This window comes from Schizosaccharomyces cryophilus, assembly GCF_000004155.1.
Source record: "Schizosaccharomyces cryophilus OY26 unplaced genomic scaffold supercont4.1, whole genome shotgun sequence".
In the NCBI taxonomy this organism is placed as follows: Eukaryota; Fungi; Ascomycota; class Schizosaccharomycetes; order Schizosaccharomycetales; family Schizosaccharomycetaceae; genus Schizosaccharomyces; species Schizosaccharomyces cryophilus.
In genome coordinates, this window is record NW_013185624.1 from 483,884 (window position 1) to 496,797 (window position 12,914).

General features: G+C 37.8%; 5 protein-coding genes and 1 non-coding gene across 6 annotated transcripts; 3 read left to right on the plus strand and 3 right to left on the minus strand.

The window, feature by feature from the left end:
* The first annotated feature begins 75 nt into the window (after nucleotides 1-75).
* SPOG_03779 (uncharacterized protein) lies at nucleotides 76-1,084 on the plus strand. Its single transcript, XM_013166043.1, has 3 exons — nucleotides 76-298; nucleotides 411-418; nucleotides 602-1,084. The coding sequence occupies exons 1-3, from the start codon at nucleotides 216-218 to the stop codon at nucleotides 817-819; spliced, it is 309 nt and encodes a 102-aa protein (XP_013021497.1). The 5' UTR covers nucleotides 76-215; the 3' UTR covers nucleotides 820-1,084.
* Nucleotides 1,085-1,169: 85 nt separating this feature from the next.
* SPOG_03780 (rRNA processing protein Faf1) lies at nucleotides 1,170-2,197 on the minus strand. Its single transcript, XM_013166044.1, has one exon. The coding sequence runs from the start codon at nucleotides 2,078-2,080 to the stop codon at nucleotides 1,304-1,306; it is 777 nt and encodes a 258-aa protein (XP_013021498.1). The 5' UTR covers nucleotides 2,081-2,197; the 3' UTR covers nucleotides 1,170-1,303.
* SPOG_03781 (1-(5-phosphoribosyl)-5-[(5-phosphoribosylamino) methylideneamino]imidazole-4-carboxamide isomerase) lies at nucleotides 2,187-4,465 on the plus strand. The gene is made up of 4 exons (XM_013166045.1): nucleotides 2,187-2,513; nucleotides 2,583-2,653; nucleotides 2,863-2,966; nucleotides 3,042-4,465. Exons 1-4 carry the CDS (start codon nucleotides 2,279-2,281, stop codon nucleotides 3,412-3,414), a joined length of 783 nt encoding a protein of 260 aa, XP_013021499.1. The 5' UTR covers nucleotides 2,187-2,278; the 3' UTR covers nucleotides 3,415-4,465.
* Nucleotides 3,337-4,428, minus strand: SPOG_03782 (pheromone M-factor receptor Map3; the record flags this gene model as incomplete). Its single annotated transcript, XM_013166046.1, has 1 exon — nucleotides 3,337-4,428. The coding sequence occupies one exon, from the start codon at nucleotides 4,426-4,428 to the stop codon at nucleotides 3,337-3,339; it is 1,092 nt and encodes a 363-aa protein (XP_013021500.1).
* Nucleotides 4,466-5,362: 897 nt separating the features above from the next.
* Nucleotides 5,363-10,328, minus strand: SPOG_03783 (glutathione S-conjugate-exporting ATPase Abc2). Its single transcript, XM_013166047.1, has one exon. The coding sequence runs from the start codon at nucleotides 10,217-10,219 to the stop codon at nucleotides 5,786-5,788; it is 4,434 nt and encodes a 1,477-aa protein (XP_013021501.1). The 5' UTR covers nucleotides 10,220-10,328; the 3' UTR covers nucleotides 5,363-5,785.
* Nucleotides 10,329-10,691: 363 nt separating this feature from the next.
* SPOG_16117 lies at nucleotides 10,692-10,763 on the plus strand. Its single transcript has one exon. It is a non-coding gene; the product is annotated as a tRNA-Thr (tRNA).
* The last annotated feature ends 2,151 nt before the right edge of the window (nucleotides 10,764-12,914 follow it).

A 12,914-nucleotide genomic window follows, 5' to 3' on the forward strand; every position in this document is an offset into this window, starting at 1 on the left:
TTTCTTAGAATGGAATGATTTTAAATTCTCAGGTAACAGGATGAACATGCTACTTGTTTGTGAAACCATTCGACACGAACTTGTCCTCCCACCAACACCAAGCCAAAATTCAATTCTCTTGAAAACACGAAGATTTGAACGATTTCCTTTTCATTTTCGTGACTCCTATTTCCAGTTAATTTACTGATCTTTTTTGAGTTGATTTGCATTTCAATATGAACAACAACGCTCCTGTTGCTACTAATGAACCTCTTCCTCCTGTTGTACAGACGTCATTATTTGATGTTGGTGCTAGAGTGTAAGTAATAAAAACTTTGGCACATATTTGTGCGCCAAACGACTCTTGGTATCTTTTAGATTGATTGAGCGAGCCATTATGATTGCATGTGAATGAATGCTAACCCATATAGTCGTAAGGGTAAGAATTTTTAAAATTTGAAAGCTTCTAATGGACTTGACTTGTAAAAAGAGTGCCCAAAGACATTTGTCAAGTCATTCAAATCGTTGCTTGAATCTAACGTGTCAACGAACTGAAGGTTGATGGGTTTCCTCATCGGCTCTTGGATATGCATCATGGAACAACTAACTAACTAATGTATAGCTGTTCAAACTGGTTATAAATTTGACCAACATTTGTTCCCTTCTTACCACAAGGAGACGACTGATCGAACTGAACTTCCTCAACAAAAACATGATCCTTCTTTGCGCTTAACTGATTTGAAAAGTGAATTGGCTGCTGACTCTATCTTTTGGGATACTGCTTCCACTGATCAAATTGCTGAACAATTCGCTAACCAACACTTTCTCAAATCTCATTGAACCAAGTTTTTTAGAGCCATTGATTATCCATTGAAAAGAATCAATTCAATCGCTTGCTTTTCGGTTACCAGAGCTAACTATTTTATTTGTTTTTCTTTTTTACTGTTTTTTTTTGTTTATTAAAGCATGCTCTTCTCACCGATCGTTATTACTGTATTTATATTTCGCCTTTTTTCTGTTTTCTTCGTTTACAAGAAAATTGAGCATGAACTTTCTTTAGTTTAACTTAGAAAATTGCATATTCTAATTAAAAGAGACTGTTTGCTGTAGAAACTAGTAAGGATGAATGTAAACAGGATATACTATTAAAGTATTTCCAAGTAAATAAGATCTATGATGAAAGAAAAAAACCCCAAAAAAAAACCTTTTTATTAGTAAATGAATATTCAGCTGTAAAGCCGTGTCTGTTTCCATATCTAAACCAATAAAGCCCCAAATCTATGAATACAATGCAAAAAGCAAAATCCCATTCTATCAGCATCTTCTAAGGTGCCATATTTTTTGGAAGACGAAGCGTTCCACCAACAAACTTTCCAGGCAAAGAAAAAGTTCCAGGAACAAATCCCTTCTTTTGCTTTTTGGGTTGTTTTGCCTTTTTTGCCAAAACTGTACCACTTTCTCTGGCCTCCTTCTCGATAATCCGATCAACATGTTTCCTTTTTTGAGCCATTCCTCTTCTAGCAGCCATTGGCATCTTTTGTTCTTTCTCCTTTCCTCCTAGCTCTTTAATATGTTGTTGGATAACTTTTTGTCGAATCTTTCCGTGGGCTACAAGATTCGTCTCTCCCGTGCGTGAAGAGGCCTCATGAAGTAAGTGAGATTCTCGAAGAAGTTTTTGAAGCTCTATGTCGTTCTTTAAATCTTCAGCTTCATTTTCGGGGGTTTCGTCTTTTTCTTCGCCTCTGGAGGACTTTCTCCTGAGCAGTTCATTCTTTCGTTTGATTTTCAAATCTTCTTCAGTTTCCAATTTTGGCATTTTCTTAAAAAACGAGCTTTTCCCGGGTGCACTCAAAACAATCGGCTTTTCCTTCTCTTGATGAGATATTCTTACAATGGAAGAGGACGAAGAGAAAGGTGTCCATTCTTCTTCCTCAGAAAAATTTTGCTCTGATTCCTCTTGATTTTCTTCATCACTTCCTTCATTGTCGTTTTCTGACTGTTCATTCGAACTTTGAACCTGAACAGGCAATATTCCTTCCACGTTACCAAATTGGGCTTCAAAATGCTTTTGCAATTTCAATAAAGCATCTTGCTCCTCCATATTTTCTTTTATATGACTGAATTCAGTTTCAATTCTTCCTGTCGACAAAGGAAGGTGAACTTGGCAAAGGGTAAATACAGCATCTTCTGCCACTTCCTCTACAACTGTTCAAGGAAGACCCTCTTTTTGGTAAAGAAAGCCATTTATAGGAAAGAAACTAATTATTTGGATAAAAATTCAATAAAAGAAACCCAAAATATGCCACAGCATACACTATTTCGTCCTTGCATTGATATTCACAAAGGCCAAGTAAAACAAATTGTTGGTGGAACTCTTGAAGATGACGCTAGTGTACAAACAAACTATGTATCTTTGAAACCAAGCAACTACTATTCTCAGCTCTACAAGGAAAATCAATTGCTAGGAGGCCATGTTATTATGTTGGGACCTAACTGCGAAGAGGCTGCAAAGACAGCTCTCCATGCCTGGCCAGGTAAGGTCGTTGATTGAAAAAGAAATATTTGTTGCTATGGCTCTATTGAACTAACGAACTGCTTCTAAGGACACTTACAAATTGGCGGTGGAATCAATAATACAAATGCAACATTTTGGTTGGAACAAGGAGCTTCTAAGGTAAGTACAATTTCGTCGAAGATTTCTCAGATGAAACATGATTTTATTAAAACAAAAAGAGTTCTAAAATGCTGGATCATGGCATTTAGAATCACTGGAAGATAGAGTGCTTCCTCTCAAAAGTCATTACAAAAAGTCATCAAGAGAACCAAAGAAAAAAGAAAGATTATTTTGAAAGGTTGCTGAATAAATACTGATCATTATATTAGGTGATCGTCACATCTTGGTTATTTCCAAATGGTCAGTTTGATTTGGAAAGATTGAAAACCATCTCGAATCTAGTTGGCAAAGACCGTCTTGTCGTCGATGTTAGGTAAGATTTGAAGCAAATATTAGTTGAAAATTCATAAAGAGGGACCCGGAAGTTATTAACGAGATATGCTTCTAGTTGTCGTAGAAAAGGAGGTGGATGGTTTGCAGCAATCAACAAATGGCAGACCGTGACAGAATTTGGAATTACAAAAGAGAACTTGGATTTGCTGTCTGCCTATTGTTCTGAATTTTTGATACACGCGGCTGATGTGGAGGGATTATGCCGCGGTATTGACGAGGAGCTTGTGAAGAAGCTGGGCGAGTGGGTAACCATTCCTACCACCTATGCTGGTGGTGGAAGAAATATTGAAGATTTAGATTTAGTGAACACATTAAGTCATGGAAAGATAGACTTAACAATAGGTAGTGCGTTAGACATATTTGGCGGGAACTTGGGATTCGCTCGAGTCGTCGCTTGGAACCGACAATTTGCTCCATTGTCTCTCTAAGATGAGACATTTTTCTTTCAAATCTCCAGAATCGATAGTCCGCTCTGCGAGAGTAGTTTCGGCACTCTTCTCGCTATCCAACTTGAATTGGGCATGACGGCCCACGCTAGTATGTTTAATGAAGGGGCAGCGAACGACCAAAGACCACAGAAATATGGCGACTTTATCTGTCCATTTTCCGCTTGTGATGAAAAAGATAGACATAACAATGAGAACTGTGGGAGGAATCCAGTTATTCAAGTAAATAGAAGTTGCTTGGAAGAAATCGACTGGAACACGATGCCAAAGACTCATCAAATAATGATCAACGGCCATGAATTTATGTCCCTTACAGTTAACAATGAGAAGGTAAAGAGTGAGTGGAAAGTAACCCAAGAAGAAAACGGCATCTAAGAGGAGAAGACGGAGAAAGCGCTTGGAAGTGAGTTGAGAGTCGCGTTGAAAGAATTGCTGAAGTTCCTTCTGGCGATGCCAATAATAGTAAAGGATTCTAGAGACGAAGAACAAACCACCGAGGGAAAGTAGACAAGGAGGAAGATAAAAGAAAATTAGTGTGTACACTGTTTGGTAGAAGGCAGGCATGCAACCATTCATGCAGATGACTACGTAGCGGTTGCTCTCCATAGGAACCATGAGGGCCATAATAACTAAAGGGAATACGAGTGACAATAAAATCTGAAAGACCCAGTCTTGAAATGGTTTTAAAGGACGATCACTGCGAATGACTTTGTCGAGGTAGAGAACCAGTGTGAATGCAGATGCTGGAATTCCAATGCTTGAACTTGTGATAATTCGAGACGTGAGATCACAAAAACCATAGCCAAGCCATTTTGGCTCAGATGTGTCATGCCATATAGCAGATTGTACGGCATAGATGAGTGAGCAGATACAGACCCAAAACAACAGTAGCAAGCAAGGAAGGTTACGAGCACGCATCTGCATATAAAACACTTGTACAGATAGCACTAGAGAGAAGTAGGCATAAACCTGATAAAAGATTGCGATTGGAAGCATTGCAAACAAAATGAGAATAAAAAAGAATGGAAGGAAAACAAGCTTTAAAGTAAAGTAATGTGTGTAAAAAGAGATAAAATAACAGAAACGAATGAAATAATAATCAGAAGATATCTGCCAGCCAAGAATTCGCTTTCAAAAAGAACCCAACAAAATTAGCGCAATCTAGTAAATCCAAAGAAAAGCGCAATATGATCAAAAGTTCAAAAAAAAAAAAGAATAAGTTATATATAGAATAGAGTCCTAATAGCAAAACAAAATATCTGACCAACTCAAAATGACAATCCTGCACGTTAAGAATTTACTGTAAACAAACCAATTCAACTCAAAAATATTCACTATAAAAAGCGGCTATAGGCTCACTTAAATTCAGTAGATCAATTCTTTCTTTGGCTTTGGAATTGACGAGAATTTAGTTCTTATATAGTAAAAATTGCCAAGCTTCATAAATCGCCATTTTCATAGTTTTAGACAACAAAGCATAGAACGCCGTTTTAGAAAATAAAGATGCAATATCGTTACCCCTGAGCTTGAATGCTTATTTTGTTTAAACTTTCAGAACAATAGAAAGAAAATTTTGCTTTCCTCCAATAGAAAAGCTTATATTTTAAACTTTTTTACAACCGAACTGGGTCCAAGATGCCTTCGTATTTACTATATGGGACTTTTATGCTTTTCATGAACAAGGAAGAAAGAAATTGATTAGCGGCATTTGTAAACAAAGAAAACTTGATAAATGAAAACGGCGATTAATGTAACAAGAACAAAGCCCGATTGAGATATGTAATCCAACCGTTTCAGATATTAATTGTATACCATGTTAAAAAAACGTAGTTCGTTTTATTCAGGCGGTTTTATCAACCGATTGTTTTGCGTTCAGTCATTTTTAAAGACAAAGGAGACTACAAACTATGGATTGCTGGAATTCTTCAGTATATTCTACACATATATACATAAGCAAATACATATAAATCCATCCTTGCACAAGCTTTACCCAGCTAAACATAGTTCATTGACTATTTCATACGTATGTCTAACAAAATTTAACAATAAAAATATTATACCATAAAAATCATTATGTATCTGCAACACGACTGTTGATCCATACCATATCCAAATCGTTCCACAGAGTAAATTATCCAGTGGGATTTTTCTTTACCAACAGTCCAAAACATTAAATTTAGCGAAATAAAAGCTCTTCATGTAGAAATTGAAAGAGCCATTGTCGAATAGATTACAAATATTTTTCGATCTTTGTAGATAAAAGACTGAAAGATAAACCCGAAAACTTTTAGAAGAGAAGAGAGGGGGGGGACTTTTTGATAAACAGGATGCATTTTCTTTTTTTTTTCTTTTTCTATATCAAACCGCTTTCTTTAGTCAAAGAATAAAAGTATGAATCTTTCTTTTCAAGTAGTTCCTTCGTAGGACCAAACTCGACTACTTTACCATGATCCAATACAAGAATGCGATCCGAATCCATGACAGTGTTTATGCGGTGAGCAATGGTCAAAATCGTACGATCACTAAATTTATCTCTAATCGTACGCTGAACAATGGCATCCGTTTCAACGTCCACAGCGGCTGTTGCTTCATCTAATAGCAAGACACGTGTCGGCGTTAGCAATGCACGAGTTAAGCACATCAATTGGCGTTGACCAGATGAAAGGTTTGCACCTCCTTCTGTAATGGTGGAGTCCAACCCATTTTCTAAACTGGATACGAATCCGTTCAATGATGCAGATTCTAAAGCTTCCCAAATTTCGGCATCGCTATGCACATACTTAGGATCTAGGTTCTCTCGAAGGGTACCCTCAAATGCTTGGTTTTCCTGGGGAATAATGGCTAATCTGGATCGCAAATCCTCTAGGCCAATCGTGGACGTATTTAAATCATCCAAAACAATGTTTCCTGTCGTGGGCTCAACCATGCGGAACAAAGCCAAAGTTAATGTAGACTTACCCGCTCCCGTTCGTCCAACAATTCCAATTTTTTCACGAGGCTTGACATCGATATTGATGTCATCCAAAACCAATGGAAGGTTAGGGCGGTAGCGTACGCTATAGTGATTAAATTTGACGGCACCCTGGTAAGGCCATTCATCAGAAGGACGATGCTCAGGTATAATAGCTGGTGCCTCGCTCTCGAGGGCAATGTATTCTAACATTCTCTCAACAGACACAATATTGGTCTCAACATCTACAGATTGACGAACCACAAACGTCAAGCTCTGAGTAATTAGGACAGCGTAAGACAACGAAAGACCAACGAGACCAGAATTTGGGCTTCCTCGAATAGCCGAAAGGATACCCAAAAAAGCGGCACTGAAGACAACAGTTGCACCTATCACCTCAACACGAATACCTTGCCAACGATTGGAACAGAAATATAGGAACCAAAATCTATGGTTTGTATCAATTCGAATGTCATTTTCAGATGTAAAAGTATCCATCATGTTATATGCACGAATTGTGGAGAGACCACCCAAAGATTCTTGAAAATGAGCATATAAAGGACTACGAGTAACACTATCCAACCTCTTGAGCTCTCTCGATGTACGAGTATAATACACCTGACTGTAACGATACAAAAAGAATAAGGGGACAACCAATATTAAAAACATAGGAGCGGAGTAACAAATGACACCCACCACAAAAATAATTTGGAAAAGGTTGCGGAAAAAAGACATAAGTACTCTAGAAATTACTTCGTCCACGCGAAATACATCACTAGAAAATCGATTTAAAATTCGGCCTGTTGGTGTAGTTTCGAAAAAGCTCATAGGGGCGCGTAAGACGGAGCGTACCATGGCATCATGAAGTGCTTTACAAGCACGTATGGCACAATGAACCGTGATTACCAAACTACTATAGGAAACCAAACCGCAAGACAATAAACCAAAGAGTACGTAAACAGACAAGTAAAAATAAGGTCTGGGGTTAAAGCCATTGTCGGTGTTAATTTCACTCCAATGCTTAAGCCAAACATTAGTTCCAACGTTCATAGCGATACCACCAATGATGCAAATAAAGTACAAAGCAATAAACCAAAATGAACAAGCTTTAAAATAGGTCCAATATACTTGCCATCTCACTTTTCCTTTTTGAGTTGTTTCAACCGTTTGCTTGGTAACTTTACCAAGATCATCATCAGTTAGCTTTTCACGTAGACGGCCACTCTTCTTGAGCACTGCTTTAGGATAGTTACTGACTGTGCTTGAAGAGCGACTTAGGCTATTAACATCAGTAGAATATCCGCTAGCAGAGGGAGCCAGAGAAAGAGAGGATCGACTTTCACTAAGGTTAGCGCTGTCACTCATACTGTAATCCGAAAGTAACTGGAAAAGTTGAGAATCAGGAGAAGTAGAAAGTTGAGCAAAACTACCGGATTCCACAATTTTACCATGGCGCAGCATATAAATTGCCGCAGCTTCCTTAAGGACAGTCAAAGAATTGGTAGCCAATATGACACAACGAGACTTCAGTAAACCACGAGGACCAAAAAGGTTGTTAATCAAATCTCTGTTGACGTGTTGGTCTACGGCGGACAAAACGTCGTCCAAAAGGTACATGTCTGCCCTTGAATAGACAGCACGAGCCAAAGAAATACGAGCTTTTTGTCCACCAGAAAGAGAGATACCTTTTTCGCCAACTTCGGTTTGATCACCATCAGCAAATATTTCAAAGTCACGTATTAAACAGCAAGCATGAATAGTTTTTTCATAAAAGTCTGCATCAAATTCTAGTCCAAAAGTGATATTTTCTTGAATAGTTGCGTTTAAAATCCAAGGTTGTTGAGCAGCATAGGCTACACTGCCACAACGAAAAACGGAACCGCTGAGCTTGTACATATTACCCAAGCAAGCTTCCAATAAAGATGATTTTCCCATTCCGACGCGGCCAACGATACAGGTCAATTCACCTTTCCTCGCTTGAAGGTCTATATTTTGGAGAACGGTTTCGACCTTTCTACCATCACGTTCGTCCCATGAGAATGAACCTCCCTTAATCTCCAAAGAGATACTTCCGGGCTCTTCAACAGCCGGGTAAATTTGAACAGCATTAGGATCTAATTCGGAAGACACCAAAAAATTGAAAATACGGGACACTGCGACAGTAGCTTCCAATATTGAACTAACGATAACCGGAAGCATGGTTAAAGGAAATTGCAATAGATTAAAGAGTGTCAAAGCAGAGAAAACCACATCGACGGTCAAAGTTCGAGATTTCCCGTAAAGAATAACAAATGTCGCAAAAGTAGCGGAGGAAACGAGATTTGGAGCAAAAAGCCAAGTAAAGTTGCCTATGGTATTAATGTAACCAATTTTCTTAAGCATACGAAGTTCCTTTGTATTACGCAATTTTAGAAGCTTTTGCATGAAAATGCTTTCCCAAGCATAAAGTTTGATACTTCGAATGTTATTGATGATTTCGGTCATCAATCTAGAACGAGAATCCTTGTTATGCATTTGAATGTTTTGGAATCGCTTAAAAATATTAGCAATAAAAACATTACAGGGCAGTAAGAGAACTGTCACAGCGACACCAGAAAGAGCACTAAGACCCAGCAAACGATACAAGCTTCCTAAAGCTAGAATAATTTGGAAAGGTCCTGAAATAGTAATGAATAAAAACATAGTGAGATCGCTGACCTTTTGGGTATCGACGGACATGTAGTTGACGATGTCACCAATAGAACGGCTTTGTCGAGCAGCACTAGAAAGACGAAGAGCTTTGCGATAAATGGAAGTAATTAATTCAGATCTCCAACGCATGCCGAGAACCATAGCCATCTGCAAATATTGCTGAAGCAGTATGGTTTGACAAAGAGAAGTCAAGAACATAGACATGGCAAGCAAGAGACCTTCAGCGACAGGTTGTGGTTGCGAGTTAGCATAAGAACTGACGAACAAGATAATTCTCTGAATCAAGTTAGGCTGAACAAAAGCCAGAATATCCTGAGCAAACTTTAAGCAAACAAGTTTAACAATCAATTTCCAGTGAGTTAAAAACAAGACCTTCCACAGAGTAGAGGATTGTTTTCCCTTACTGGAATAATAAATCCAGTTCGATTCAAAATTAGATATTAAATCTCTAGATCGCTCGCCATGGGGAAGGGACCAAGCATTCGACTCGGAGAGATAGTTGCGATAACCAAATTTCATGAGAGGACTTAGCCAAGAAAAAAAGATTTTTGAAAAGATATTGGCATACGTAAGTCCAGATGGACACAATCCAGTCTCCTCAAGTTCGTATGCATCCTCGGGATACCAAACACGATTTGAGGGAGGCACGTAAAGTTCCACTAGCAGAGCAAGCAGCGAAAGAATGAAAGTCGCTACTGCCAAAAACTTGGAGATATAAGGGAAGTTAAAATTGATCTTTAGCAAAATGATGGTAAGAGAAGAAATACATTTTAGTGCGTAAAACAGCAAAAGTGAAGCCATAGGAACTCGCAATGTTGATTGTTCCGTAAGATGTAAAAAGAGAGCAAACAGAAAAGTAGTACAGGAATGTGCATTCCAAGAGTAATGTTTTGTTTTAGCAGCATCATACATATGGCACCAAATAAGTGCAAATAGAAGGGCTACTTTAAGCCGGATAGTCCAAAAACGATTAAAGCGAACATTGAGTGCCCGTTTACGAACATCTATTATATATTGAATGGATCCACACAGAATTAAAAATAAATTGGGTGCATTCCAGAGCAACATCAATAAGATATATCCCTTGCCATTTTGGATAGACGACTTCTCTGACAGGAGTGGACTCAAGTCTGCTTTTGGTCTCATTTTTACCAAACCTTTTCAAGTCTGGCCGAAATATAATAAAAGCAGTTCGCCGACAACCTCCTTGGAAAAAAGCGTTTGATGCAAATCTGTTTGGTTAAGGCAGCGTACAATTCTTCCTTTGCAGTTCTTGCTTCAACTACTAATCCAAGTAGCAATGTTCTTTGATTTTATCAGATGCCCCCACGTAAAACTGAAACTTAAATTGCGACCCCTCCTACCTGTTTCTTTTCTGATTGTTACTTAACTACTGAAGGATTTTGTCAGCAAAGTTCCAAAGGTAAAAAACAGGTAGAGAAAGACTGCCAACTGCTCCTCATTTCTGTTCGGTCAATGCTGCCCGAGCTGATGTTTTAGACTTGTGATTTCAACGGAACTTTGTAGGCACTTAGGGATTGCCAAGTATTCCAGCTAGTTAAATGCATTAACAAGACGCAAGTAATATATATGGAATTATCTCTAACGGAGTAAGAAAGCTCTTGTAGCTCAGTGGTAGAGCGCTTGCCTAGTAAGCAAGAGGCCCAGTGTTCGAGTCACTGCTGGAGCAAAATTTTTCTTACTTTGTAACTGGTGTAAATAAAAATTTATTTTTGCTTAGATTTTGTGAAAATACGAGGCCTGGCTTCAACTTACTCACGAATGGTTCAGGAATCGTTTTTTAGGTAATCGTACTATAGAGGTTTTTGATGTTTAAAATGATAAATATAAAATGTTGTTAAAAGTCTCGCATCACGTTTATTCAGGAAGTCTGTATATATCAAAGAGATGAAGAATTGGAATTGTTCGTACTTTATTCTTCGACTCAGACTCCAAGGATCCCATTTTCATCATTTAGCTGACTCATTTTCTTATAGGTAACCACAAGTGACAGTCGTTCATTCAAAGACAGCAAAAACCGTTTTCCCAGCAGAAGACTCATGAAGGTTTGTTTTTATTGATGCTTTTATTTAAATAGATTTGGTTTCGTGTTTTTCTTTTGGATGTCGAAGCTTAGAGCTATTGGAACTTGATCAAGATGATGGTATGGTTGGTACATAAGGTCAAGATGATTCCAGACTATAGAAAGGTTCGGTGCTTTGTATTAAAGCATATAAGCTCAAAAAAGTTTCAAGGCTTCATTCTCCTCCTTTTCGTGTTTGTTGACGTGGTTCAATTTGGAAGTGAAAGCCTAAAAACTCGTTGAAAGCCATTGCTTACTTTTTCTATTCCAACAAACGAATTTTTCTTCAATATCAGAAGCAACGATTTGTTCCTCTCCTTTCCGCTTGCCGTAGTAAAACATCCTAAATAGAATCTAAACCACATACGATGAAACTTGGTTACAGCTGGTTTTTGACTTGCTACCAAGAAAGGTTCAATTTTTTACTTTTAAAGAGTATTACCTCCATTTTTTTATTATCTCGATTGACCACAATTCAAGGAAGCTCTAATTGTTCCCAAGATGACTTAAGGAGCAAACATTAGAAGAATGTCTACAGGCCGTAAGAAACAGAATTCGTATATCCACCGTTGTTCGGAAGACGATACGAGCACGATCAACATCACTCTCTTCCATAAAGTCTCTGTGGATTTCGAAGAATGGTACAATGTTCAGTATCATTCCATCGAAAAGACAACTGAGAAAAAGGATACGATGAATAAAGAATTTTAGAATTGCCCAAGATTATTCAAATGGTTTTGACAAAAATAATGGGAATATTCTGCAGGGTTACAATTCAGTACATATGTGCTCTAAAAGAGAAATAAGGGAATCCAACCAGAAGGTAGGCTTTGGAAAGGTTGTATCCATTGACACTATTCATAAACTGGTGAAGGAAAAAAAGGACTCAAGACCGAATGTCAATCAATTCGATTCGTCGAGAAAGCTTAAACCTGAGTACAAATTCTCTCCTTCCTCCTTGAAACTGTAAAATACTTCTTTTTATCTTTTCTTTTCTTTTCTTTCAATTTAATCTGCTAAGCTATTGAGACTTGTCATGTTGTGCTTTTCTCTTCTCTGTGGTATGGTTTTTTGCTTTGGGTGCCAAGTCGACTCCTTTTTTAATTGAGGATATCGTACCTATTCTATTGTATCGAATGCAGTGCGATTACTTGTTGCCTTTTGTTTTCCGAGGAGCGACAGGTACAATTGAAAGGATAGGAAATTCAATTGGAAAATATGCTTCTGTTTTCTTCTTTTTTATTTATACTAAAATGAAGGAAACCAGAATCCTTTATCTGCTAGTTTTCGCAAAATGCTACAATATATGACAAGTTTAACTTGAAGTGGTTATTTTACTATGGATGCTAGTGACCAAGTAAGAAATAAGCTTACAAATTTTTTCGTTTTCCCATCATGAAAAGTCTAGCACGGTGTTATGTTGCTGAAAAGCATTTTTTATTCTGCCAATTGATGTTGATTATATCATAGGATGGACGCTCTTGGTTTCGAAGATTTAGAATACTACATCTTAGTAAAAGCTAATTGTCGTGTCATAGCAGAAAAGGATTCCCATGCAGAATTGCACATCCTTATAAGTAATGTCTTTTGCAACAATGCAAAACCCAAAGCAGATTTCTTCTCATATTTTATATGTTTCATTCTTTAGAAGAAATGAGATGGCAGAGTTATTATTTTTGTTTGATGAATGACCATTAAGGATGATTTCCCTGGAAAGGCCGAGTTCTCGTGAGAACACCTCTTCTCCAGGATTCCACA